The following is a 27,599-nucleotide window of genomic DNA, read 5'->3' on the forward strand; positions in this document are numbered from 1 at the left end:
GGGAACGGGAACGGGAAGGGGAACGGGAACGGGAATGGGAACGGGAACGGGAAGGGGAATGGGAACGGGAAGGGGAATGGGAACGGGAACCGGATCTGGAACGGGATCAGGAACGGGATCGGGATTGGGAGCGGGATTGGGAGCGGGATGGGGATCAGGACCCAGATTTTGGGGTCCCAGATTTTGGGGTCCCAGAGCTTGCACCCCTCGCTTTTGGGGTCCCAGATTTTGGGGTCCCAGCCCCCCCCCAGTGCCACCCGGTGTCCCACCGCGTCCCCACCGGGGACAAAAAGTGAGGGAAAGTCCCCAGAGCGGGACGGGGGGGGTTGGGACGGACCCTGGAGCCCCCCAAAACCCCCGGGACCCCCTTGGGGGAGCCCCCCCAGCCCCGCGCTGGGGTTGGGGCAGGGCGGGACCGGTCCCGGGCGAAATTTGGGGCGAATAATTGAATTTATTCTCCGCGAAAACAGAAAATGGGACAGAAATCAAAGTTTAACCCTCCCTCCCCCCCATGGCGACCCCCGGGGGGCTCGGGGGGGGCTCCGCGGGTCCCCCCGGGCTGTCCCCAAACCCCCCCCGGGGGTCACTCGGGGCCACTCCGAGCTGGTTCTTGGAGTTGTCCCAAATTCCTGCGGCTCGGAGGGACAGAGGGACGGTGGCCACAGGGAGGGGACAGGGACAGGGACAGGGACAGGGACAGGGACAGGGACAGGGACAGGGACAGGGACAGGGACAGCTCCTGGTGGCCACAGGAAGGAGACAGGGACAGGGACATCTGGTGGCCACAGGCAGGGGACAGGGACATCTCCTGGTGGCCACAGGCAGGGGACAGGGACATCTCCTGGTGGCCACAGGGAGGGGACAGGGACATGTCCTGGTGGCCAGGGGCAGGGGACAGGGACATGTCCTGGTGGCCAGGGGCAGGGGACAGAGCCAGGTCCCGGTGGCCCCAGGGAGGGGACAGGGCCAGCTGCCGCCAGATCTCAGTAGCCACGGGCAGGGGACAGGGACAAGGACAGGGACAAGGACAGGGACAAGGCCAGGTCGCAGTGGCCACGGGCAGGCTGGGCACCCACGGGATGAGGGGACACGCATGGGTGGCTGTCCCCAGTGCCACCCAGTGCCACCCCAGTGTCACAGCACGGTCTCGTCGATGTCGCCGCTGTCCCCTGGGTGGCATTTGGGGACCCGGTGCCACCTCCCGGTGCCACCGCAGTGTCACAGCACGTTCTCGTAGTCACCGCTGTCCCCTGGGTGCCACCGCGGGCCCGGCAGCTCCGCGTACGTCACCTGGGGGGCCTCGGGGGTGGCACCTGGGGACCCTGCGGGAGACACCGGTGCCACCCAGTGCCACCCACGGGCGCCACGTCCCTGTCCCCGCGCTTCTCCCCTGTCTCCTGGGTGGCATTTGGGGACACTGTGCCACTCCCGGTGCCACCGAGTGCCACCCAGTGCCACACAGCGTCACTCCCGGTGCCACCCAGTGTCCCCCAGTGCCACCCCCAATGCCATCTAGTGTCCCCCAGTGCCACCTGGTGCCATCCCAGTGTCCCCCAGTGCCACCCCCAATGCCACCCAGTGTCACCCAGTGCCACCTAGTGCCACTCAGTGTCGCCCAGTGTCCCCTAGTGTCACCTGGTGCCATCCCAGTGCCCCCCAGTGCCACCCCCAGTGCCACCCAGTGTCACTCCCGGTGTCCCCCAGTGTCCCCCAGTGTCACCCAGTGTCCCCCAGTGCCACCTAGTGCCACTCAGTGTCGCCCAGTGTCCCCTAGTGTCACCTGGTGCCATCCCAGTGTCCCCCAATGCCACCTCCAGTGCCACCCAGTGTCACCCAGTGTCCCCCAGTGCCACCCAGTGTCACCCAGCGTCCCCCAGTGCCACCCCCAGTGCCACGCAGTGCCCCCCGCTGTCACAGCACGTTCCCGTCGATGTCACCGCTGTCCCCTGGGTGGCATCTGGGGACCCGGCAGCTCCCCGGGGGTGGCATTTGGGGCCGCGGTGCCACCCCCGGTGCCACCCCCGGTGCCAGGTCCCTGTCCCCGCTCACCCGCTGCCCTCGCGGTGGGCACCACGTGGGTGTAGAGCACCTCCGCCCCCTCGGGGGGCACCACGGGGGTCCTGTGGGGACAATGGCGACAGTGCGGTGGCCTCAAGGTGGCATTTGGGGACACGGGGACACCCCCGGGCCCCTCCCCCACTCACCTGTCCTGGGGGGTCCTGGAGGCTGCGGGGAAAAGGGGGGTGACAATGGGGTGACAATGGGGTGACAATGGGGTGACAATGGGGTCAGGGGGTGGGGACAGCGCCAGGGGACCCCAAAATCCTCCCCCGGGAACCCCAAAAATGTCCCGGAATTCCCCAGATAATCCTGAAATCCCAAACCCGCCCAGGAGCCCAAAAACCTCACAAAATTCCCCAAAAAAATCCTAAAATCCTAAACCCGCAAAACCCCCGCGGGACCCCGAAACCCTTCCAAGCCCCACAAAAAAAAAACCAAAAAAACAAAAAAAACAAAAAAAAACCAAAAAAAAGAACAAAAAGGTAAAATCCCAACACTCTGTGACCCCAAAACCTCCCCAGGACCCCAAACCCCGCTAGGACCGCCCAAAAAAAAACCCCCAAAACCCTAAAAAGCCCCAAAATACCCCAAAAATCATTGAAATCCCCAATTCCCCCAGTCCCCAAAACCCCCACGGACCCCAAAACCCACCAGGACCCCCCAAAACCTTCCTGGGATGGCCCCAAAATGTCCCCAAACCCCCCAGGAGGTCCCCGCGGGCTCAGTTCAGGGTCTGTGGGTGTCACCCCATTGTCCCCGCCCCGGTGTCCCCCGTTGTCACCCACCCCGGTGGTGGCACCGCCGCCAGCCCACGATGGCACCCACGAGCAGGACCAGGGCCAGGAGGGACCCGCCAACCCCTGCGGCCACTGCTGGGGACAGAGGGGACACTTTGGGGTCACCCGGGGCTGCTGCACCCCCACTGTGACCTGGCGTGATGCCACCTGTGCCCTGTCCCCTCCCTGTCGCCTCTGTGTCACCTCCGGGGACAAACCCGGCTGTGCTGGACCCCACAGTGACCCCAAGCGATGCCACCTGTGCCCTGTCCCCTCTGTGTCACCTCTGTGCCACCACCAGGGAGAAACCCGGGGGTCTGAGCCCCCCATAATGACCCCGAGTGATGCCACCTGTGCCCTGTCCCCTCTGTGTCACAAAGGACAGAGTGGGGACAAATCCGGGGTTCCGGGCCCCCCGCAGTGACCCCGAGTGACGTCACCTGTGTCCCTGTGTCCCCACGTTGTCACCGTCAGTGCCAGCTCTGGGCTGAGTGCCCGGTGCTCGTCCTGTCCCAGCTGGTTGGTGGCCACGCACTGGTAGGTGCCCGAATGTGCCACACTGACGTCCCCAAGCTCCAGGAGGGGACCCCGGGCCACCTCCTGCCCGTTGTGCAGCCAGGTGAAGGTGACAGGGGCTGAGCCCACCTGCACTGAGCACTGCAGGGTCACGGGGTCACCTGGGCACACCTGGTGTGCCGGGGGAGCGGGGGTGATGGTGGCATTGGCCACGGGCACTGTGGGGACACAGACAGGGCTGGCACCTGGCGAGGTGGGATGGGGGTGCCGAGGGTGGGGTCGCCCCCAGCCCGAGGGTCCCGCTCACCCAGGACGGTGACATTCAGGGGGTCACTCTCGGCCACGCTGTCCCCATCGCTGACCCGGCACCGGTAGTGGCCGCTGTCATTGTCCCCAACGTGGGGCAGCTCCAGGTGGGGGCCGGTGCCCAGCGGTGCCCCCGAGCCCTCCCGGTGCCAGGAGAAGGACCGGGGACCTGTCCCCGTGGCCACCGCGCAGCTCAGCACCAGGCGGTCCCCCAGTGCCACCTGTCCCCCGGGGGGCTGTGCCCACAGGGACACCCCCGAGGGCGGGACCCCTGCGGGAGGGGGGGACACCAGGGGACAGTGAGGGACTGGGGGGGTCAGGGAGGAGCAGGGGGACTCAATGAGGAGGGGGCTTGGAAAGGAACCCCCGAGGGGGGATGAGGTGATCAGGGAGGGGACACCAGGAGAGGGAGGGGGGTGACACCGGGAAGGGGTGAGGGGACACGGACAGGGATGGGGGAACCTGGGGACAGTGGGGGGGCCTCAGAGAGGTGTGGGGGGACCGGGGACAGAGATAAGGGGACCCAGAGTGGGACCTGGGAAGGGCTGGGGAGGGACCGGGGACAGGGATGAGGGGACACGAGGCAGGGATGGGGGACCCGGGAGGGGATGGGGGGACCCGGGGTGGGATCGGAGAAGGGATTCAGGGACCCGGGACACGGATGGGGGACCCGGGGAAGGACGGAAGGAGCTGAGGAGGGACCCGGGCAGTGATGGGGACACCCGGGGATGGTGTCAGGGAGGGCTGGGGGTCCCCAGGCAGTGATGGGGGTCCCCAACCAGGGGACCCGGGGGGGCTGCAGGGCTCCCCGTGCCCATCCCCGCACTCACTGCGCACCGTGACGCGGAGCCGGGCGCTGCTCTTCCGCACGGCCCCCCCCTCGGAGCGCACCTCGCAGCTGTAATTCCCCGAGTGGGAGACCCCCACGGCGGGCACCAGCAGCTGCGGGGACCCCTGCGGGCCCCCCACCCTCTGCCCGTCCCGGTAGAACACGTGCAGGAGGGGGGCTCGGGGCCGCAGGGGGCTGGGGGTGCTGAGGCAGCTGAGATTCAGGGGGGACCCCTCGGTGGGCTCGGGGGGACCCTCCAGCACCGGCACAGGGAAGAGCTCTGGGAAGGAGAGGGGAGGGGGATTTGTGAGCCCGAGCCCCTGGGGAGGGGCTGTGGGGGTGTCGGGGTGGCGGCTGTGGGGTGCTCACCCTGCACTGTCACTGTCACCGGCTCTGACTCCTTCCACCCCCAGTATTCCAGCCGGCCCTTGCAGCGGTAGCGGCCGCTGTGGTGCAGCTCCAGAGGCGACAGGGACAGCTCGGTCCCATCGGGGAGCAGCCCCAGTTCCTGCCCCTCGTGGTAGAAGGACACCCCGGTGACCTCGTAGTTCCACCAGCCCCGGCAGCGCAGTGTCACCGTGTCCCCCTCCAGCAGCGCCCGCGCCGGCACCTGCAGCACCAGCCAGTCTGGGGGACAGAGGGGTCCTGTCACACCCGATGGCACCGGGACCCCCCATTGGGTCAGACCAGCGGACCAGGGGTCCCCAGTTCCAGCACGGGGGTCCCCTTCACTGGGATGCTCTGGGATGTCCCCAGAGCAGGGGACAGGCTCTGGTCACACCAGGGGGTGACCCATGGACCAGAGCCCACCCAGAGCCCACCCAGAGCCCTCGGGGTCCCCACGGTGCCAGGCTGGGGACACCCACACCCCCCTCACCATTTAAGACTCTCACAGGGGGGCTGCGCCCACTGCCGGGTCTGGCACACTCGTAGGTGCCACTCTCGGTGACAGTGAGGCGGTTGTGTCCCCTCGGCTCCCAGCGCCACCCGTCCTTGTACCAGGTGGTGGCACGGGCGGTCTCCGAGCCCTGGCAGGTCAGTGTCACCTCGTCCCACAGCACCGCCGGCCTCCAGGGGGGATCCACGAGGAGCTGGAGGGTCTGGGCACCTGCGGGTGACAGGGGACACCAGCCTGGCAGGGCCAGCGCGGGGCTGGGGACAGCGGGGTGGGGACCCGGCATCCCCCGAGGACTCACCAGCGAGGCCGAGGGTCTGGGCTGGAAGGGAGAAGGGACAGGGCTGGCTGGGGGTGGCACCGTGGGGACAGTGCCACCCCGGGCACAGAGTGTGGGGGCTGTCCCCAAACTGTCACCGTGGGGACACCGCTTCTTGTGGGAAAGTGCTCGGGGACAGTCCCCAACAGGTCTGGAGAGGCTCCCAGGGGACAGCTCTGTGTCACAGCCGCCCACGCGCCGCGTTCGGGTGGCACGGACACCTCCGGGACGGGGACACCGCGGCCACCCTGGGCTGGCACAGGTCACCCCCGCCAGCCCCACGGCCACACCCCATGCTGGCCCTGTCCCCATGGTCCCATTCCGATGGCACCTGTCCCCATGGCCCAGCCTCATGGTGCTTGTCCCCCGTCCCTGTCCTCTTGTCCCCCTGTCCCTGTCCCCAGAGCTGCCCCAGCCCCAAGGTGCCGAACCCCACATTGCTGTCCCCACATCCCTGTCCCCAGGGCCACCCCACAACCCCAGTCACACTGGGGGGCCACTGGCTCTGTCCCCCACTGGCACTGCTGGCCTTGGGGACCTCAGGGGACCCCGCAGCCCCCCTGTGCCCCCTCCCCACCGCTCTCTGCCTCACCAGGGCCCATCCCCGGGCTGCCAGGCCCGTGCCCGGGGCACTCACCCCACAGGAGCAGCGTCACCTTCCCGGCCATCCCGCTGTCCCCAGCCATGTGGACTGGCTGTCACTGGCTGCCAGGGCCACCTGTCCCCAGCCTGGTGGCTCTTGAGATAAAGGGGAAGGAAGAGAATTTACATCTCGTCCCCAAGTGGGAGTGGCACGTGGTGGGGGCAGGGTGGGGACAAGGCTGGGTGGGACATGGGGTCCCAGGAGTGGGGGGCTCAGGGGGTTTGGGGAGCCAGGGATGGGTGTCCAGGGGAATGGGGGTCCCCAAGGCTGGGGGGACTCAGGGATGGGAGTCCCAGGGGAATGTGGGCTCCGGGGATTTGGGGTCATGGGATAAGGATGCTGGGGAATGGGGGGTCCAGGGGGAATGGGGGGGTCCTGGGAGACTCAAGGACCTGGGGCAAGGGGATTTCAGGGGATGGAATGAATGGGTGAGGGTTCCTTGGGAATGGGGTCCTGGGCCATGGAGGTCCTGGGGAATGGGAGTGCTGGGATGGGGGCCCCAGGCTGAGGGGGACCAAAGGAATGGGGGTCCCATGGTTGGGGTCGCAGGGGAATGGGGGTGCCAGGGATGGGCAGTGGCTGGGTGGGCACGGGGGTCACAGCTCCTTCCCCGGGTGCCTCAGATTTTGGGGTGACCCAGCACAGCCCCCCCGAGGTGGTTTGGGGGGGTGACCCCAGGTGGATTCCGAGGGGCTCTGGGTCTGTCCCCGCCCCCCAGGGACTTTTTCTTCATTTCCATTTCCTTCCTTTTTTTCTGCCACATTCGCACCCCCTCAGTTCCTGGCTCAGCGATCCTGGGGAACTCCCGAGGGGGGAAAGGCTTGGGGGGACCCCGGGGAGGGGAAAAGGGGGTGAGGGGGTGGCAGGAAGAGCTGGGGAGGCTGCGGGGGATGGGGGTGCCCGGCTGTGTCCCCCAACACTTTCTTTCTCTCCTGCAGGAGAAGGAAGAGGCCGTTTGTGCTCAGTATCACACGGGGGAGAAGGTTCTGTCCTGGGGGGGCACATCCAGGGGGTGACACGTCCTGAGGGTTCTGTCCCTGTTCTGGGGGTGGCACATCCAGGGGGTGACACATCCAGGGGGTGACACGTCCCGGGGGTCCTGTCCTGGGCCCGAGCGTGGCAGGATCGAGCCGTGGCTCTGCCCCGCGGCCGTGCCGGGGCTGGCGGAGGTGACCCCGCCTCGGTGGCGCTGTCACCGCCGCTCGGGACACATCGCCACCGTCGGTCCCCGCAGCCCGGGACAGTCCCGGCCCTCGCAGCGCGACGGCGGCCGCGACCCGCGACAGCGACCCGAGGCCAGGACTCCGCTCCCGCGGTGCCGGGGGCTCCTCCCCGGGGTCCCCGCTCCCCTCCGCCCTCCCGGCACCTCCCGGCGCCCCCGCCCGCCCCAGGCCCGGGCCCGGCCGAGGCTCCGCAGCAGCTCCGGGGCTCAGGCGCAGCTCGGGGAGCGCCGGGTGCGGGGCTTTGGGCACCGGGGGCAGCGGGCAGGGCTGGGCCGGGGATGGGGCGAGCTTTGGGGCGGCGTTTAGGGACACCCCCGGCTCCGTCCCGGGGCTCTCGGGGCGCTCCCGGTGCTGCTGCCGGGCTCCAGCCGCGGGATCGGTGTCCGTGGTGACGGGGCGGCACCGCCGCAGGTCCCCGAGCCCCGGGCCGGTGTCACCGAGAGGGGACAAACAGGGAGCGGCAGCTGCAAGGAAAAGCCCGGCTGTGTCCCCGCGTTGTCCCCGCGTTGTCCCCGCGTTGTCCCCGCGTTGTCCCCGCGCTGTCCCCCGCGCTGTCCCCCGCGCTGGCAGAGCCCAGAGCCGCTGTCCCCGCGGGCTTGGGGACACTTGGGGTTTTGCGATCTCCTTCCCCCCGTTCCAGCCGCTCACCCGAGCGGGTTTAGGGCCCAGCCCCATTTTTTTTTTTCCCTCGCCACAAATCCGCCCCAAAGGATTTGGGGTTCCCAGGGCGGGGCAGCGGAGCTGGGATGGGATCACCGCCACTCCCGGCCGCTTCGGAGGCTGCTCCGCGTCCCTGGAGCGCTGCCACCTCCCCGAGCGCCCACGGGCGGCTTTGGGATCTCTTATCTCGGAGGCACCTGGATGAAAATCTCTTAATTGGATTCCAGGATTAATTAACTAATTAATCCCAGCAGTTCCGGCTCTGTCACCTCCGGGGGGGGTTCGGGTGGCAAAGCCGAATCCGACACCCCAAATTCTGGGAAGCTGCCGCGGGATCTGCCGTGGGGAGAGCCCCTGGAGAGGGACCAGCAGATCCAAAATTTGGGGATATTTCTGGGAGCGAGGTTCCAGGGAAAGGCGCAGTGCCGGGAGGTGGGATTAGGGCCGGGATTTAAAGCTGGAAACAGAAATCCCGGGAATCAGAAATCCCGGGAAAATAGAAATCCTGGGAGACAGAATTCCAGGGAGACAGAATTCCCGGGAAAACAGAATTCCAGGGAAACCCCCCCACCCGCACATCCCGGCCCCGGGGCAGATCCCGCCGGGATGGGCTCAGGGAATTCCCGGGATTGGGAATCCGAGCGTGTCCCTGCAGCAGGTGGCACTCTGGGGACAGCAGGGGGACAGCGCCAGTTCGGCGGGACTGGGAGCACTGGGAGAACTGGGAGAACTGGGAGCTGCCGCTGGATGGCCCCGCTGGCCCCAAGTCCTGCGGTCGCCTCCCGCCAGCTCCTGGTGGCCACAAGGAGGGGACAGGGACAGCTCCTGGTGGCCACAAGGAGGGGACAGGGACAGCTCCTGGTGGCCGCGGTGCTGCTGGAGCTGACCCCCCCTTCCCACACCAACCCCCGAGTGTGTGGGGGGGGGGGATTTAAGGGAATTTGGCGTCATTTTGGGGGAGGGGGTTTACGGGATTTTGGGGGGGATTTTTATGGGATTTTGGGGTGGCTTTGGAGGGACTTTTGGGGGGATTTGGGGTCTCACCCCGTCCTTTCCCCGGGCCCCTCCAGCCCCACCGTGCTGCTCTGGGATGTCACCGCCGCCCCCCGAGCGCCGCCCTCCCTCGGGGACAAACCCAAAACCGTCGGAATCCTCCCCAAAAACCTGAGCCGGGAGCTCACGTGAGGCTGTGACCGAGCCCTGGGGGGATCTGGGGACCCGCGGGGGATTTTGGGGACCCGCGGGTGTCACTGCGCTGTCCCAAAACCTCAGGGACCAGGGACGGGCAGTGGGGCTGACAAGTGCAGAACACCGGGCACTGAACAACCCCAAAACCCAACAAATCCCAAAAAAAGCACCACAAAACCTCGGCGGCCAAAAAAAAAAACAACTCTTTTTGGTCAGATCTGGGGCGCTTTACCCCCAAAACGTGCCCGGTGCTGCCTCAAAGTCCCAAAATCCCCGGGAGAGGCAGCGGAGCCGCGTTTGTGCCCAGGGATGGTTCAGGAGCGCGGCTGAACTTCAGGAACCCCGGCACTAATTAAAACACCTCATTAAGGGCCTGAATGGGGCCATTAACCCAAGCTGCTCCAATTTAGCCTCGTTTTGACCTCCCCAAATTTTCCCTCGGAGTTGTTGGGCTTCGCTTCCTGTTTGGAGCCTCTGCGGTGTCCTAAAACGCGGCCCCGATGAGTCAGGTTTGGGGTTTTTGGGAGAGGGAAAAGCTGAGGAGGATCTCGGGGTTGGTTCAGATTTTAGGGCTGGTTCAGGGTTTGGGATGATTCAGGGTTTGGGGCTGGCTCGGGCTCGGGATGATTCAGGGTTTGTCACCGGGTCGGTTTTTAGGGCCGGTTCAGTTTTTTGGGGCTGGTTCAGGTTTTGGGGTTCGTTCCAATTTTGGGGTCGGTTCAGGTTTTTAGGGTCGGTTCAATTTCTCGAACTGGCTCAAATTTTTGAGGCTGGTTCAGCTTTTTGGGGTTGGTTCAGCTTTTGTCACTGGTTCAGGTTTTTGGGGTTAATTCAGATTTTGATGCTGGTTCAGGTTTTGAGGCCAGTTCAGGTTTTTAGGGCCGATTCAGTTTTTGGGACTGGTTCAGTTTCAGGGCTTGCTCCAATTTCAGGCCCGCTCCCTCATTTTGTGACCATTCCCTTTTCCAGCACCATCTCATCCTTTCCACTCCAACTCTCCCTCCTCCTGTTGTTTCCCCATTTATTTATTTATTTTTTAAATTTAATTTAAATAAAAATCCCAACCTCCTCCAACCCTCCCTCCTCCTGTTGTTTCCCCATTTATTTATTTATTATTAAATTTTAATTTAAATAAAAATCCCAACCTCCTCCAACCCTCCCCCTCCTCCTGTTGTTTCCCCATTTATTAATTTCTTTTTCATTTCATTTAATTCACCCCCACAGCTGCTACAGACTATTTATACCGGGTTAATTCCTGAAAATCCAGCCCTGGACATCCCCGAGAGCCCGGCCAAGCCCGGCCACTGTCATTACCTTTATTAGAGCCCGCGTCCCGCGATCCTTCGCCGTGATGCGGCCGCCCGCGGCTGCCCGGGCAGGAATTCCGCTCCCATTCCCCAGCCCGGCCTCAAAGGTGACACACGAGGAATTCTCGCGGCCCCGATCGCCTTCAAAGTGCGGCGGGCGTGGGGTTAATGCCCCGCTGCCACCCCTGCCCGCGTCACCGTGTGTCACCCCCGCTGTCGCTGTCCCCCCCCCCCGGGGACAGCCCCGTGTCATTATCCGCATTTTTACGGCCGGGGAAATGGGGGCACCGCGAGCTTCGCTGCTCTCCTGAGCTCAGCCTGACTCATTTTGGGCTGGCAGAGACCGCGGGGGGGGCACCCGGCTGCGGGTCCCCAAATCTGAGCGCGGCCAGGCTGAGGAGGGGGGAAATACAGCGGGGAAAAAGCGGGGTTTAGTCCCAAAATACAGTGGGGAAAAAGCGAGTTTTAATTCAAAATACAGCGGGGAAAAAGCGGGGTTTAGTCCCAAAATACAGCGGGGAAAAAGCGGGGTTTAGTCCCAAAATACAGCGGGGAAAAAGCGAGTTTTAATTCAAAATACAGCGGGGGAAAAGCGGGGATTAGTCCAAAAATACAGGGGGGAAAAGCGGGGTTTAGTCCCAAATACAGCGGGGGAAAAGCGAGTTTTAATTCAAAATACAGTGGGGAAAAAGCGGGGTTTAGTCCCAAAATACAGTGGGGAAAAAGCGAGTTTTAATTCAAAATACAGCGGGGAAAAAGCGAGTTTTAATTCAAAATACAGCGGGGGAAAAGCGAGTTTTAGTCCCAAAATACAGTGGGGAAAAGCGGGGTTTAGTCCCAAAATACAGTGGGGAAAAAGCGGGGTTTAGTCCCAAAATACAGTGGGGAAAAAGCGAGTTTTAATTCAAAATACAGTGGGGGAAAAGCGGGGATTAGTCCAAAAATACAGCGGGGAAAAGAGGGGTTTAGTCCCAAATACAGCGGGGGAAAAGCGGGGTTTAGTCCCAAAATACAGTGGGGAAAAAGTGAGTTTAATATAGTGGGGGAAAAGTGAGTTTTAATCCAAAAATACAGTGGGGGGAAAAACGGGGTTTAGTCCAAAATGCAAGCGGAAAAGTGGCTTTTTATCCCAAAACACAGCAAGGTTTTAGTCCAAAAATACAGTGGGGGAAAAGCGGGTTTTAGTCACAAAATACAGTGGGGGAAAATCGAGTTTTAATCCAAAAATACAGTGGGGGAAAAGCGGGATTTAGTCCAAAAAATACAGTGGGGAAAAGTGACTTTATACCCGAAAACACAGCGGGGGGAAAAGCAGGTTTTAGTCCCAAAACACAGCGGGGAAAAGTGACTTTATGCCCCAAAACACAGTGGGAAAAAGCGGGTTTTAGTCCCAAAATACAGCTGGAGAAGTGACTTTTAGTCCCAAAACACAGCCGGGAAAAAGCGGGGTTTAGTCCCAAAACACAGAGGGGGAAAAGCGACTTTTTGTCTCAAAACGCAGTGAGGAAAAAGTGGCTTTTAGTCCCAAAATACAGTGGGGAAAAGCAAGGTTTTGCCCCAAAACACGGAAAAAAAAACTGGGGGATTTGTCCCAAAACACACTGGGGGAAAAGTAGATTTTTGTCCCAAAAGCCACAGGGGAAAAGCGATTTTTTTTGCCCCAAAACACAGGGCAGGACGCTCTGAGAACCCTGTGCCATCCTGGTGGCTCTGGGGACTCTGGTGCCAGCCCATCTTTTATCCAACACCCTTTTTATCCATGTTTTAAACTAATTTTTATCCATGTTTTAAACTAATTTTTATCCATGTTTTAAACTAATTTTTATCCATGTTTTAAACTCTTTTTTAATCCATTTTAACCTGTTTTTTATCCCTTTTTTTTACCCATTTATTTAACCCGAGTTTTTAACCCATCTTTTATCCACTTTATCCCTGGTTTTAACCTGTTTTTTATCCGTTTTTAACCCATTTTTATCCACGTTTGTAACCCATTCCTTGTCCACGTTTTTAACCTGCTTTCAATTAAACGATGGTTTTAATTAAACGATGGCTTTAATTAAATGATGTTTTCCGAGCCCGTGCTGGTTTTCCATCCTTCCCTCACCTCAGGAGCTGCCCCGGGGCTGGAGGAGCCCCGAGGCTCCTCTGTCCCCTCTGTGCCACTCCGCTCTGTCCCCACCGCGACATCGGCAGGGTCCCCGCGCCCCCAGCCCTGCCGGTGCCACTTTTGTCACCGCGGTGCCACCTCTGTCCCTCAGGGCCGCGGCCGAGGGAGCGGGGATGATGCAAAGGTGTCACCTGCGGGGGGATGGGGACGGCAGGAGCGGCTCTGATTAATTCCAGGAGCAGCTGGAAAACAACCGGAGCTGGGGAAGGCGAGGCCGGGCAGGGGACAGCGCGGGGGACAGCGCGGGGACACTGCGGGAGCTGGCCCAGCCCACGGCCTCGTTGTCCCCTGCGGTCCTTGTCCCGTCCAGCTCAGGTGTGACAGCGGGTGTCCTTCCTGGGGACACATCTGTCACCTCAGCCCCGGCCCTGAGGAAGCCCCTGGGGTCACCGAGCTCTCAGGGACAGCCAGGCCATTGTCACCAGTGGCACCCGCGGTGCTCTGTGCCATCCCCAGGGTCCAGCCCCAGTGTCACCTGCAGTGTCCATCCCCAGGGTCCATCCCCAGTGTCATTCCCACTGTCCATCCCTTGTGTCCAGCCCCAGTGTCACCTTCAGTGTCCATTGCCATTGTCCATTGCCAGTGTCCATCCCCAGTGTCCATCCCCAGTGTCCATCCCCATTGTCCATTGCCATTGTCCATCCCCAGTGTCATTCCCAGTGTCCATCCCTTGTGTCCAGCCCCAGTGTCACCTGCAGTGTCCATTCCCAGTGTCCATCCCCAGTGTCACCTTCAGTGTCCATTGCCATTGTCCATCCCCATTGTCCATTGCCAGTGTCCATCCCCAGTGTCCATTCCCAGTGTCCATCTCCATCGTCTATCCCACGTCCACCCTCAGTGTCCATCCCCAGTGTCACCTGCAGTGTCCATCCCCATTGTCATTCCCAGTGTCCATCCCTTGTGTCCAGCCCCAGTGTCCATCCCTTGTGTCCAGCCCCAGTGTCCATTGCCATTGTCCATCCCCAGTGCCACCCCCAGTGTCCATCTCCTGTCCATCCCTGGGGTCATCCATCCCCACTGTCCAACTCCAGTGCCACCAGCAGTGTCACCCCCAGTGTCCATCCCATGTCCATCCCTGTTGTCCATCCCATGTCCATCCCTATTGTCCATCCCCAGTGTCCATCCCTGTTGTCCATCCCCAGTGTCCATCCCTATTTTCCATTCCCATTTTGCATCCCCCGTCCCATCCCCAACGTCCATCCCTCATGTTCATCCCAAATGTCCACTCCCAATGTTTATCTCCAATGTCCATCCCCCATGTCCATTCCCAATGTCCACCCCTGGTGTCCATCCCCAGTGTCCAACCTCAACGTCCATTCCCAATGTCCATCCCCATTTTCCATCCCGATTTTCCATCCCCAGTGTCCACCCCCATTGTCCACCCCCACTGTCCATCCCCAGTGTCCCCCCACCGTGTCCCCCTGCCACGGCCACGCTCCGGCCGTGTCCCCCGTGTCACTCCGAGCCTGGCCCGGCCCCGAGGGGTCCGAAGCCCCCGGGCCGAGCCCCCCCCGGCCCCGCCGGGCCCCGCCGGGCCCCGGGGCCCCCCCAAATGACAGACGCGGCTCCGCACGTGCCCGGCCGGGCCCCGTTCCCAGCAGGGCCGGACTGGGAGCGGGGACGGGAACTGGAGCAGTTCATGGCCCCGGGGCCGGGGTTTGGCCCCGCCGGGACAGCGGCAGAGCCGGCCCGGGCGGTCCCGGAGCGGCCGGAAGGGCCGAGCGGGGCCGCGGGGCAGAGCCGGGCCGGGCGGGGCCGGGCCGGGCACGGAGCTGGGCACGGGGCTGGCACCGGGGCTGGCACCGGAGCGGGGACACGGCAGAGAGGGGGGACATGGCACGGAGAGGGGACATGGCAGAGGGGGGACATGGCATGGAGAGGGGACATGGCATGGAGAGGGGACATGGCATGGAGAGGGGACATGGCAGAGAGGGGGACATGGCAGAGAGGGGACATGGCATGGAGAGGGGACATGGCATGGAGAGGGGACATGGCACAGGGTGGGGACATGGCAGAGAGGGGACATGGCATGGAGAGGGGACATGGCACGGGGTGGGGACATGGCAGAGGGGGGACATGGCAAAGGGGGGACATGGCATGGAGAGGGGACATGGCACTGAAGGGGGATATGGCATGGTGAGGGGGGCACAGCACAGGGATGGGGTCACAGCACCAAGAGGGGGTCACACACTGGGCTGGGGTCACTGTCCCATGGCGGGGACACAGCACAAACAGGGGTCACAGCCCGGGGTGGGGTCACAGCCACCCCAGGACAAGACCAGGGACATCCATCCCAAGTGGGCGCTGGCACCCCAGGGGCACATGGCACATGGGTGACAGCGTCTGCATGTCCCCATGTCCCCGTGTCCCCATGTCCCTGTGTGTCCCTGTGTCCCCACATCCCTGAGCCCATGGTGTCCATGTCCCCATGTCCCGGAGTCCATGGTGTCCATGTCCCCGTGTCCCCATGTCCCCATGGTCATGGTGTCTGTGTCCCTGTGTCCCTCAAGGGACAGGCCTGTGGCATCCTCAGTGTCTTCCCTCAGGGCCTTCCCACGGGGCTGAGCCCCCCTGGTGTCACCCACTGTCGCATGTCCCTGTCCCAGCTCCTCCATCCCTGCCATGTCCTTGTCCCCATGGGTTCCAGCCGGTGCCATGTTCCATCCCTGCCATGTCCTTGTCCCCAACGCTTCCATCCAGTGCCATGTGTCACTGTCCCAGCTCCTCCATCCATTGCCATGTCCCTGACTCAACTTCTCCTTCCATTCCTGTGTCCCTGTCCCATCTCCTGCCCCTGTTGTCACCTCCCTGTCCCCAACACGTCGTCCATCGCTGTGGCCCTGTCCCAGCTCCTCCATCCCTGCCATTGTCGCTGTCCCCATGGGTTCCAGCCGGTGCCACGTGTCACTGTCCCAGCTCCTCCATCCCTGCCATTGTCCTTGTCCCCAACACCTCCATCCCTGCCATTGTCCTTGTCCCCAACACCTCCATCCCTGCCATTGTCCCTGTCCCCATGGGTTCCATCCGGTGCCATGTGTCCCTGTCCCAGCTCCTCCACCCCTGCCATGTCCCTGTCCCCGCTGACCGTGGCCCTGTCCCTGTCACTGCCACACCACCACGTCCCCGTGCAGTGACCGTGGGCCCGGTGGGTGCCACGGTGCCCACGCTGCCAGCGCGGTGCCCGCCGGCCGAGGGGCAGGTCCGGAGGAGGGACCTGCTGCCTCTAAACCCCCGCTCCAACCACACCTTTAAGCCCTTCGAGTCCTGCTCCAAGCCCAGAATCCTCTCGGGACCCGCGGGGCCGAGCTGCCACCTCCGGCCAGCGGTGCCTTTGTCCCACTGTCCCCACTCCGTGCCCCGCTCTCGGGCTGTCCCCCCGGTGTCCCCCCGGTGTCCCCCCGGTGTCCGGCCGGGGTCCGGCGGGCCGGGCGCTGCCTAATTAGGGGGTAGGAGCGGAGCAGGGCGGCAGCCACGCACAGCTCGGAGCCACTCACTCATCCCACAGGAATCCTCCCCACGGGGAGGAGCGGCCCCGGCCCAGCGCCTAAAAGGGCCCCGCACGGGCCGGGTGCCCTCGGAGCCTCGGAGCCTTCCTGCGTCCTCCTCCTCCTCCTCCTCCTCCTCCTCCTCCTCCGCGGCCGCAGCGCCATGGCAGGGCACGGCGCCAGCCTGCTCCTGCTGCTCGGGGTCCTGCCAGGTAGGATCCCGGCCCCGCGGCTCCCGGGGATGCTCCGAGCCCCGGGGCGGAGCGCGGGACGCGCCCGCGGTCACACCCGCGGTCACACCCGCGGCCACCGCCGGGGTCCTGTGGGCACGGCAGGTGGCATCGAGCCCGGGGGGGGACAGCACCGAGGGGACCGGGACCCACCCGGGACATCCCCGCGGGCGCCCGGTGTGGGAGATGCGACCCGCGGGTGGGGGCTGCAGGTGTGGGGTCGGGGGATGCAGGTGTGGGGTCGGGGGCTGCAGGTGTGGGGTCAGGATCTGCAGGTGTGGGGTCGGGGGATGCAGGTGTGGGTCAGGAGCTGCAGGTGTGGGGTCGGGGGCTGCAGGTGTGGGGTCGGGGGATGCAGGTGTGGGGTCGGGGGCTGCAGGTGTGGGTCAGGGGATGCAGGTGTGGGGTCGGGGGATGCAGGTGTGGGGTCGGGGGATGCAGGTGGGGGTCAGGATCTGCAGGTGTGGGGTCAGGGGCTGCAGGTGTGGGGTCTTTGGGGCTGCCAGGTGTGTCAGGGCACAGGTTTGGGGTTCTTGTGCTGCAGGTGTGGGGTCAGGGGTCTCGGGGCACAGCTTTGGGGTGCCATGGGTGTGGCACACCTGTCCCTGCAGCCCAGAGTTTGGGTTCTGCCAGGTGTGGGGTTCAAGGCGTGTCAGGGCACAGGTTTGGGGTGCGATGGGTCCCTGTGCCCCACTGATGAGGCGCTGCCACGTGTGGGGTCAGGGGGTGCCACCAGATGTGTGGGGACACGAATTTGGGGACCCTGCACCCCACAGGTGGGAAACTGCAGGTGTGGAGTTCAAGGGGTGTCAGGGCACAGGTTTGGGGTGCGATGGGTCCCTGCTTTGGGGGCTTCAGGGTGTGGGGTCAGGGGTGTCAGGGCACGGGTTTGGGGTCTGCCGGATCCCTCTGGCTTGTCCCTGCTCCCCACACCTGGTGGCACCCCCTGACCCCAGTTTGGGGGCTGCAGGTGTGGGGGTGTCGGGGCACAGCTTTGGGGTGCGATGGATCCCTGCCCCCTGTGGGTCAGGGGCCACAGGTGTGGGGTCAGGGATGTTGGGGCACAGATTTGGGGTCCCTGTGTCCCATCCCTGCTCCGCGTGGGTCAGGAGACACAGGTGTGGGGCCGTGGGGTGCTCTGGGTGCCGTTTTGGGGAGTGACAGTGCCATTTCAGAGATGACAGTGCCATTTTAGGGGGTGACAGTGCCATTTTAAGGGGTGACGGTGCCATTTCAGAGTGTGATAGTGTCATTTGGGGGGGGACAGTGCCATTTATCGGGTGACAGTGCCATTTCGGGGGGTGTTGATGCCGTTTCAGGGGGTGACAATGCCGTTTATGGGGGTGACAGTGCCATTTCAGGGGGTGACAATGCCATTTCGGGGGGTGACGATGCTATTTCAGGGGGTGACGGTGCCATTTCGGGGGGTGACAATGCCATTTCGGGGGGTGACAGTGCCATTTCGGGGGGTGACAGTGCCATTTCAGGGGGTGATGATGCCATTTCGGGGGGTGACGATGCTATTTCAGGGGGTGACGGTGCCATTTCGGGGGGTGACAGTGCCATTTCGGGGGGTGATGATGCCATTTCGGGGGGTGACAGTGCCATTTCGGGGGGTGACAGTGCCACTTCGGGGGCTGACAGTGCCATTTCGGAGGCTGACAGTGCCATTTCGGGGGGTGACAGTGCCATTTCGGGGGGTGACGGTGCCATTCTGTCCCCAGCTCTCCTCGTGGCCGTCAGGATCAACGGCAAGGGCCGGGAGGTTCTGTACCTGGCCAAGGGCGACTCGGTCAAGCTGGGCTGTCCCTATGTCCTGGAGCCCGAGGACAACGGCCCCCAGGGCGTGGGGATCGAGTGGATCCAGATCACGCCCGAGAGACCCAGCCCCGAGAACGTGGTGAGGGGCTCGGGACCGCCGCGAGGGGCTCGGGGGCTGGGGGGGCACGGATGGAGCGGGTGGAGCTCAGCCCAGCGGGCGGGGACACGCGGGGACAGAGGGGGACAGAGGGGGACAGAGGGGGACAGAGGGGGACAGAGGGGGACACACAGTGACAGAGGGGGACAGAGAGGGACAGAGAGGGACAGAGGGGGACAGAGGGGGACAGAGAGGGACAGAGGGGGACAGAGGGGGACACACAGGGACAGAGGGGGACAGAGGGGGACAGAGAGGGACAGAGAGGGACAGAGGGGGACAGAGGGGGACAGAGAGGGACAGAGAGGGACAGAGGGGGACACACAGGGACAGAGGGGGACAGAGGGGGACAGAGAGGGACAGAGAGGGACAGAGGGGGACAGAGGGGGACAGAGAGGGACAGAGGGGGACAGAGGGGGACACACAGGGACAGAGGGGGACAGAGGGGGACAGAGAGGGACAGAGGGGGACAGAGGGGGACAGAGAGGGACAGAGAGGGACACAGGGGGACAGAGGGGGACAGAGGGGGACAGAGAGGGACAGAGAGGGACAGAGAGGGACACGCAGGGACAGAGAGGGACAGAGGGGGACAAAGAGGGACAGGCAGGACAGGGAAGGTTGGGAAGGGGAGGGAAGGACCGGACAGGGTCTGGAAATGCTGGGATGGGAAGGATGAAGTGGAACAGGCAGGGACAGACAGGACAGGGAAGGTCTGGAAGGGCAGGAAAATACCAGGCAAAGTCTGGAAATGCTGGGCAGGGCAGGAAGAGACAGGCAGGATTTGGCAGGACAGGCAGGGACAGGCAGGGACGGGGAAGGAGCAGACAGGGACAGGCAGGGGCAGGAAGGGACAGGGAAGGTTGGGAAGGGCAGGGAAGGATCAGACAGGGTCTGGAAATGCTGGGATGGGCAGGATGAAGTGGGACAGGCAGGGACAGACAGGATTTGGCAGGGCAGGGAAGGACCAAGCAGGGTCTGGAAATGCTGGGCAGGACAGGGACAAGCAGGACAGGCAGGGACAGACAGGACAAGCTGGGATGGGATGGGATGGGATGGGATGGGATGGGATGGGATGGGATGGGATGGGATGGGATGGGATGGAACTCAGCTGAGCAGGGAAGGGACAGGCAGGGACAAAGAGGGACAGACAGGACAGGGAAGGTTGGGAAGGGCAGGGAAGGATCAGACAGGGTCTGGAAATGCTGGGATGGGCAGGGTGAAGTGGGACAGGCAGGGACAGACAGGATTTGGCAGGGCAGGGAAGGGACAGGCAGGGAAGGACCAGACAGGGTCTGGAAATGCTGGGCAGGACAGGGACAAGCAGGACAGGAAGAGACAGGCAGGGACAAGCAGGACAAGGTGGGATGGGATGAGATGGAGCCCAGCTGAGGAGGCAGGGACAGGCAGGACAGGGAAGGGACAGGCAGAGTCTGGAGGGATGAAGCAGGACAGGCTGGGATGGGATGGGATGGGATGGGATGGGATGGGATGGGATGGGATGAAGCCCAGCTGAGCAGGTTGGACAGGCAGGACAAGCAGGACAGGGAAGGTCTGGATGGGCAGGAAAGGAGCAGGCAGGGACAGGCAGGGACAAGCCAGAGGGACAGGCAGGGCCAGGCAGGACAGGGAAGGTCTGGCAGCGTCTGGGAGTGCCAGTCTGGGACCAGGCTGGGCTGGGCTGGGCTGGGCTGGGCTGGAGCTCAGCCAGGGACGCAGGGACAGGCAGGGAAAAACAGGACAGGCAGGGAAAAACAGGGACAGGCAGGGAAAAACAGGACAGGCAGGGACAGGCAGGGACAGGCAGGGAAAGGGACAGGCAGGGACAGGCAGGGACAGGAAGGGACACAGATGTCCAAGGAGGGCAGGGAATCCCCAGGACAGACAGGACAGGGAAGGACGAGCAGGGAGAGGCAGGAAAGGAGCAGGCCCAGGCAGGAACCGGTATGCCCAGAGCTGAGCCTAACCCTAACCCTAACCCTAACCCTGACCCTAAACCAAACCCTAACCAACTTTAACCCTAAACTAAACCCAAACCGAACCCTAATCCTAACCCTAATCCTAAACCAAACCAAAGCAAATTCTAACCCAAAAACATCCTCTAGCCACAACCCCAACCCCAACAAACCCGAACCCAACTCAACCCTAATGTAAACTCAGCCCAAGCCCTAACCAAACTTAACCCTAACCCAACGCAAACCCTAACCAACCTAAACCCACACAAACCAACCTTAACTCTAACCCAAACCCAACCCAACCCCTAAACCAACCCTAACCCAACCCCTAAAACCCAACCCAACACTAACCCTAACCAATCTTAACCCCAACCCAACCCCTAACTCAGACCCCAAACCCAACCCAACTCCTAACCTTAACCAATCTTAACCCTAGCCTAAACCCAACCCAACCTTAACCTAACCCAAACCCAACCCAACCCAACCTTAACCTAACCTAAACCCAACCCAACCCTAACCCAACCCAACCCAACTTTAAGCCTAACCTAAACCCAACCCAACTCCTAACCCAAACCAACCCTAAACCCAACCCAAGCCCCAACCCAGACCCCAACCCCGGCCCCGCCGCGTCCCCAGGGCCGCGCTGACGCCGTCCCCGTGTCCCCAGTTCCTGTCCTACCAGGACCACCACGTGAACTACGGCAGCTCGGGGCTGCAGGACCGCGTGGCCTTCGTGCAGACGGACCCGGGCCAGCGCGACGCCTCCATCCGCGTGGCCGACCTGCAGGAGAGCGACACCGGCACCTACCAGTGCCGCGTCAAGAAGAACACGGTGGCCGTGCACGAGGTCATCGTCACCGTGCAAGGTGAGGGCGCCCCCCGCTGTGGCCCCGGTGTCACCTGTCCCCTCCCCGCCCCGCGCCGAGGCGGCGTTGGTTCCTTGTGGTCACGCTGCGTCTGCTGGTGGCACTGGTGGCATCACCTGTGCCCCTCTCATGTGGCCTCTGTGTCCCCTGTCCCACTCCCAAGTCCCCTTCCTGGTGGCCCCTGGTGGCACTGACAGTGTCACCTGTGCCCCCCTCATGTGGCACTGACAGTGTCACCTGTCCCTCTCATGTGACATTGACAGTGTCACCTGTGCCCCCCTCATATGGCACTGACAGTGTCACCTACCTGTCCCCCTCATGTGGCACTGACGGTGTCACCTACCTGTCCCCCTCATGTGGCACTGACAGTGTCACCTACCTGTCCCCCTCATGTGGCACTGACGGTGTCACCTGTGCCCCCCTCATGTGGCACTGACAGTGTCACCTGTGCCCCTCCCATGTGGCACTGACAGTGTCACCTACCTGTCCCTCTCATGTGGCACTGACGGTGTCACCTACCTGTCCCCCTCATGTGGCACTGACGGTGTCACCTGTGCCCCTCTCATATGGCACTGACAGTGTCACCTACCTGTCCCTCTCATGTGGCACTGACGGTGTCACCTACCTGTCCCCCTTATGTGGCACTGACGGTGTCACCTGTGCCCCTCTCATGTGTCTCCTGTCCCACTCCCAAGTCCCTTTCCTGGTGGCCCCTGGTGGCACTGACAGTGTCACCTGTCCCTCTCATGTGTCCCCTGTGCCCTCTCATGTGCCACTGACAGTGTCCCCTGTCCCACTCCCAAGTCCCTTCCTGGGTAGCCCCGGTGGCCCTGGCAGTGTCCCTGTCCCTTCCCGGGTGTCCCTGTCCCCTCGGCCATCCCCGACACTGTCCCCATTCCCCCTCCCGGCTGTCCCCTCTCTGTCCCTTGTCCCCCGCTCCCCTGGGCTGTCCCCGCCGCTGTCCGCGGTGTCCCCTGGCGGTGTCACCGGTGTCCCCTGACGCTGTGCCCGGTGTCCCAGCAGAGAAGCCGGCGGCCCCGCAGTGCTGGAGCGAGGGGGAGCTGATCGAGGGGGGGTCGGTGCTGCTGCGCTGCTTCAGCCGGGGGGGCACCGCGCCCCTCTCCTACCAGTGGGCAAAGCTGGCCGAGGGCTACGGGGGGGGGCGCCTGCCCTCGGGCGCCCTGCAAGGTGGGTCAGGGACCCGGGGGGGAGCACAGAGGGGATTTGGGGGGTTCAGGGGGGGTTCAGGGGGTCCCTGCCCTCGGGCGCCCTGCAAGGTGGGTCAGGGACCCCTCGGGGGGGCACAGAGGGAATTTGGGGGGGGTCCCTGCCCTCGGGCGCCCTGCAAGGTGGGTCAGGGACCCCTCGGGGGGGCAAGAGGGGATTTGGGGGGTTCAGGGGGGTTTCAGGGGGTCCCTGCCCTCGGGCACCCTGCAAGGTGGGTCAGGGACCCGGGGGGGGGCACAGAGGGGATTTGGGGGGGGTCCCTGCCCTCGGGCGCCCTGCAAGGTGGGTCAGGGACCCCTCGGGGGGGCACAAGGGGGATTTGGGGGGTTCAGGGGAGGTTCAGGGGGTCCCTGCGCTCGGGGACCCCCCAAGGGGGGTGAGGGACCCTCCGTGGGGGTCTCGGGGGCCTCAGGAGGGGATGTGGGGGCACTGACCGGGGGTGCACGGGGGGGGGAGGGGGTCCGTGTGTCCCCATGTCCGTGTGTCCATGTCTATGTGTCCGTGTCCATGTCCCTGTCCCCGTGTCCGTGTGTCCATGTCTGTGTCCCCGTGTCCCTGTCCGTGTGTCCATGTCTGTGTCCCCATGTCCGTGTGTCCCTGTCCCTGTGTGTCCCCATGTCCCTGTCCCTGTGTCCATGTCTGTGTCCCCATGTCCGTGTGTCCCTGTCCCTGTGTGTCCCCATGTCCCTTTCCCTGCGTGTCCCTCTGTCCCCCCGCCGTGTCCCCGCTCCCCCTCCCCGTGGGGCGCGGGTGGCACCGAGGTGACAGTGCCACCTGTCCCCAGGCCGTGCTCCGGGTGACCTCCTGATCCGCAGCCTGACCGTGGCCCACGCTGGCACCTACCAGTGCCGTGTCACCAACCGCGTGGGGTACTCGGTGTGCCAGCTCAACCTGAGCCCCGGGCCCCGTGAGTGACACTGGGGACACTGGGGGGACACTGGGGGGACACAGGATGGCACCAGGATGTCTCAGGTGCCAGGGTGTCCCAAGGGTGGCTCTGGGTGGCACCAGGGTGTCCCTGGGCTCTAGGCTGGCACTGGGGTGGCTCTGGCTGGCTCTGGGGTGGCTCTGGGTGGCTCTGAGTGGCACTGGGTGACACTGGGTGGCTCTGAGTGGCTCTGGCTGGCTCTGGGGTGGCTCTGGGTGGCACTGGGGTGGCACTGGGTGGCTCTGGGTGGCACTGGGGTGGCTCTGGGTGGCTCTGAGTGGCACTGGGGTGGCTCTGGGTGGCTCTGGGTGGCATTGGGGTGGCACTGGGTGGCTCTGGGTGGCACTGGGGTGGCTCTGAGTGGCTCTGGGTGGCTCTGAGTGGCTCTGGGTGGCACTGGGGTGGCTCTGGGGTGGCTCTGAGTGGCTCTGGGTGGCTCTGAGTGGCTCTGGGTGGCTCTGGGTAGCACTGGGTGGCTCTGAGTGGCTCTGGGGTGGCTCTGGGTGGCTCTGAGTGGCACTGAGTGGCTCTGGGTGGCTCTGAGTGGCTCTGAGTGGCACTGGGGTGGCTCTGGGTGGCTCTGAGTGGCTCTGGGTGGCTCTGAGTGGCTCTGAGTGGCTCTGGGTGGCACTGGGGTGGCACTGGGTGGCTCTGGGTGGCACTGAGTGGCTCTGGGTGGCTCTGAGTGGCACTGAGTGGCTCTGGGTGGCACTGGGGTGGCTCTGGGTGGCACTGGGGTGGCACTGGGTGGCTCTGGGTGGCACTGGGGTGGCTCTGGGTGGCTCTGGGTGGCACTGGGGTGGCTCTGGGTGGCACTGGGGTCGCTCTGGGTGGCTCTGAGTGGCTCTGGGTGGCACTGGGATGGCTCTGGGTGGCTCTGAGTGGCTCTGGGTGGCTCTGGGTGGCTCTGGGTGGCACTGGGTGGCTCTGGGTGGCTCTGAGTGGCTCTGGGGTGGCACTGGGTGGCATTGGGGTGGCACTGGGTGGCTCTGGGTGGCACTGGGTGACACTGGGTGGCACTGGGGTGGCTCTGGGTGGCTCTGGGTGGCTCTGGGTGGCACTGGGTGGCTCTGGGTGGCTCTGGGTGGCACTGGGGTGGCTCTGGGTGGCACTGGGGTGCCCGGGCAGCCGGCGGAGGCCGGCGGTGACAGGCTGTGTCCCCACGGCAGGCGGGCGCCAGGCTGGCATCATCGTGGGCTCCATCCTGGGCTCCCTCCTCCTCCTCAGCCTCCTGGGGCTGCTCATCTGGGCGCTGATCGCCCGCTACCAGCGCAAGGAGTGCCAGCGCGCCTGCAGCGACTGCAGGTGGGCACCGCGGGGTGGCACTGGGCTGTACTGGGCTGTACTGGGCACCAGTGACTGGCACTGGGCTGTACTGGGCTGTACTGGGTTGTACTGGGCTGTACTGGGCACCACTGACTGGCACTGGGCTGTACTGGGCTGTACTGGGCTGTACTGGGCACCAGTGACTGGCACTGGGCTGTACTGGGCTGTACTGGGCACCACTGACTGGCACTGGGCTGTACTGGGCTGTACTGGGCTGTACTGGGCTGTACTGGGCACCAGTGACTGGCACTGGGCTCTGATGGGCACCGCTGGGTCCAGTGGTCACCCCTGGGCGCTACTGGGCACAGCTGGGGACAAAGGGGCACCACTGGGTGGCACTGGGTGGGTGGCACCAACTACAGGGGGGTGCCAGGGGGACACCAAGGGTTCTGCTGGGTGCCACCAGGCACAGGGGGTGGCACAGGGTCACCAAGGGATGCCAGCGGGTGCCACCAAGCACAGGGGGTGGCACTGATGGTCACCAAGGGATGCCAGCGGGTGCCACCAAGCACAGGGGGTGGCACAGGGTCACCAAGGGATGCCAGCGGGTGCCACCAGGCACAGGGGTGGCACTGATGGTCACCAAGGGATGCCAGCGGGTGCCACCAAGCAGAGGGGGTGGCACTGATGGTCACCAAGGGATGCCAGCGGGTGCCACCAAGCACAGGGGGTGGCACTGATGGTCACCAAGAGGTGCCCACGAGTGCCACCAAGCACAGGGGGTGGCACTGATGGTCACCAAGGGATGCCAGCGGGTGCCATCAAGCAGAGGGGGTGGCACTGATGGTCACCAAGGGATGCCAGCGGGTGCCACCAGGCACAGGGGTGGCACAGGGTCACCAAGGGATGCCAGCGGGTGCCACCAAGCACAGGGGGTGGCACTGATGGTCACCAAGGGATGCCAGCGGGTGCCACCAAGCACAGGGGTGGCACAGGGTCACCAAGGGGCACCAATGGGTGCCACCAGGCACAGAGGTGGCACAGGGTCACCAAGAGGTGCCCACGGGTGCCACCAGGCACAGAGGGGCACCGAGGGCGGTGACAACCCCCACCCCGGGTGCCACCCAGCCCCGCGGGGCGCCCGGCGGTGCCACCTGTCGCCTTGACGCGGTGTCGCGGGGCTGTCCCCGCTTTGTGGCAGGAGCAGCACGGGTGGCACCATGCCCCGGCCCTGCACGGCCTGTGCCCACCACTCCTACTCGCCGCATGGCATCAGCTACATGCAGTGCCAGCACGGCGACGGCGACGAGCGCGCGGCCGCGCTGCTCTGCAACGAGGGCATGCGCCACCAGGTCACCTGTCCCGCGCTGTGACACCGCGGCCACCCCCGGCTGGCACCGCGCGGGGCCACCGCGGCGACAGCGGCGACAGCGGCGGCGACAGCGACAGCGACAGCGACAGCCAGCCCGCCGAAGTGACGGCAGGAGCGGGGCCACCGCCCGAAAAAGCGTCAAAATCCTACAAAATCCCTCTCGAAATGGCACCAAATCCTACAGAATTCCCTCCGAAATGGCAGAAAATCCTACAGAATCCTACAGAATTCTCTCGAAATGGCACAAAATCCTACAGAATTGCCTCCGAAATGGCACCAAATCCTACAGAATTCCCTCCGAAATGGCACCAAATCCTACAGAATCCTACAGAATTCTCTCGAAATGGCACCAAATCCTACAGAATTCACTCCGAAATGGCAGAAAATCCTACAGAATCCTACAGAATTCTCTCGAAATGGCACAAAATCCTACAGAATTGCCTCCGAAATGGCACAAAATTCTACAGAATTGCCTCCGAAATGGCACAAAATTCTACAGAATTGCCTCCGAAGTGGCAGAAAATCCTACAGAATTCCGTCCGAAATGGCAAAAAATCCCACAAAATCCCAAAAAATTCCCTCCCCGGAGCTCCCTCTCGGAGCCACCGCGGCGACAGCGACAGCGACAGCCGAGCCAGCTCGCACCGCCCTAAACCCCCTAAAAAGCCTCAAAATCCCACAAAATGCCCCAAAATCCCCTCCCCGCCCCCCCTCGCTCCGCTCTCCCCTGGTTTTGTTGCTTTATTTTGGGGTTTGGCCCCTTTTTTTACAGCCCCCCCCCCCAATTCCCAGTTCCCCCAGTTCCCCCAGTTCCCCCAGTTCCCCCAGTTCCCCCAGTTCCCATTCCCAGTTTCCCCAGTTCCCATTCCCAGTTCCCCATTCCAGCCCCCCCCCCCGCTGTCATTGTCACCCGCTGTCGCCCGCCCCGCCCCAAAAGCGGCTCCGTCCCCACGTCTGGGATTTTTTTGGGGGTTTTTTTTTTGGGGCCGGGAATTGCGGTTGGGAACGAGAAACGAAAGGAAAACGAACCCAAAACAAGGGGAAAATAAAAAAAAAAAAAAAAGGGAAAAAAAAGGGAAAAGGAAAAAAAGGCAAAAGGAAATGGAATAAAATTGAGTGAATTGAGAGCGGGAGTGGCGTGACAGGGGACAGGGAGGGGACAGAGGGGAGGGGACAGGGATGGGACAGAGGGGAGGGGACAGGGAGGGGACAGAGGGGAGGGGACAGGGATGGGGACAGAGGCGACAGAAATGGCGAAAGAGATGGGGACAAGGATGAGGAGGGGACAGAGGGGACACGGGTGGGACGGAGGGGACAGGAGGGGACAAGCCGGGCAGGACGCTCCAAGCCAAGGATGCCCGGCGTGTCCCCAGAGGCGACACCCGTGTCCCCAAGCCGCCCCTCTCAGCAGCCGGAGGTGGCTTCTGTCCCCTCCCCAGGGGGACACGGGGCTGAGGGGACACGGGGG

At 63.7% G+C, this 27,599-nt stretch overlaps 2 protein-coding genes across 2 annotated transcripts; one reads left to right on the forward strand and one right to left on the reverse strand.

Moving 5' to 3' along the window:
* Nucleotides 1-1,019: 1,019 nt before the first annotated feature.
* On the reverse strand, nucleotides 1,020-10,976 carry LOC128820295 (Fc receptor-like protein 5). Its single transcript, XM_054000950.1, has 14 exons — nucleotides 10,731-10,976; nucleotides 9,305-9,392; nucleotides 7,401-8,032; nucleotides 6,359-6,440; nucleotides 5,685-5,705; nucleotides 5,366-5,596; nucleotides 4,858-5,115; nucleotides 4,490-4,768; nucleotides 3,661-3,930; nucleotides 3,278-3,571; nucleotides 2,847-2,933; nucleotides 2,205-2,226; nucleotides 2,050-2,120; nucleotides 1,020-1,322 (listed from the first exon to the last, which is right to left on the reverse strand). Exons 1-14 carry the CDS (start codon nucleotides 10,974-10,976, stop codon nucleotides 1,219-1,221), a joined length of 2,685 nt encoding a protein of 894 aa, XP_053856925.1. The 3' UTR covers nucleotides 1,020-1,218.
* A 5,562-nt stretch (nucleotides 10,977-16,538) lies between these two features.
* On the forward strand, nucleotides 16,539-26,132 carry VSIG8 (V-set and immunoglobulin domain containing 8). Its single transcript, XM_054001169.1, has 7 exons — nucleotides 16,539-16,587; nucleotides 18,330-18,505; nucleotides 21,140-21,338; nucleotides 22,362-22,526; nucleotides 23,350-23,472; nucleotides 24,645-24,798; nucleotides 25,961-26,132. Exons 1-7 carry the CDS (start codon nucleotides 16,539-16,541, stop codon nucleotides 26,130-26,132), a joined length of 1,038 nt encoding a protein of 345 aa, XP_053857144.1.
* The last annotated feature ends 1,467 nt before the right edge of the window (nucleotides 26,133-27,599 follow it).

Source organism: Vidua macroura, chromosome 29 (assembly GCF_024509145.1).
Source record: "Vidua macroura isolate BioBank_ID:100142 chromosome 29, ASM2450914v1, whole genome shotgun sequence".
Lineage (NCBI taxonomy): Eukaryota > Metazoa > Chordata > Aves > Passeriformes > Viduidae > Vidua > Vidua macroura.

What these genes read in the sequence shown, in the direction of transcription:
- LOC128820295 (XM_054000950.1), bottom strand. Translation starts at nt 10,976, where the DNA reads ATGACACGGGGCTGTCCCCGGGGGGGGGGGACAGCGACAGCGGGGGTG. An exon ending in GGTGACAGTGACAGTGCAGG is followed by an intron (nt 4,769 to 4,857) that starts GTGAGCACCCCA and finishes TCTCCTTCCCAG; the next exon opens with AGCTCTTCCCTGTGCCGGTG. An exon ending in GTGGGGACACAGGGACACAG is followed by an intron (nt 2,934 to 3,277) that starts GTGACGTCACTC and finishes CTCTGTCCCCAG; the next exon opens with CAGTGGCCGCAGGGGTTGGC.
- VSIG8 (XM_054001169.1), top strand. Translation starts at nt 16,539, where the DNA reads ATGGCAGGGCACGGCGCCAGCCTGCTCCTGCTGCTCGGGGTCCTGCCA. An exon ending in GACCCAGCCCCGAGAACGTG is followed by an intron (nt 18,506 to 21,139) that starts GTGAGGGGCTCG and finishes CCGTGTCCCCAG; the next exon opens with TTCCTGTCCTACCAGGACCA. An exon ending in GCCCTCGGGCGCCCTGCAAG is followed by an intron (nt 22,527 to 23,349) that starts GTGGGTCAGGGA and finishes ACCTGTCCCCAG; the next exon opens with GCCGTGCTCCGGGTGACCTC.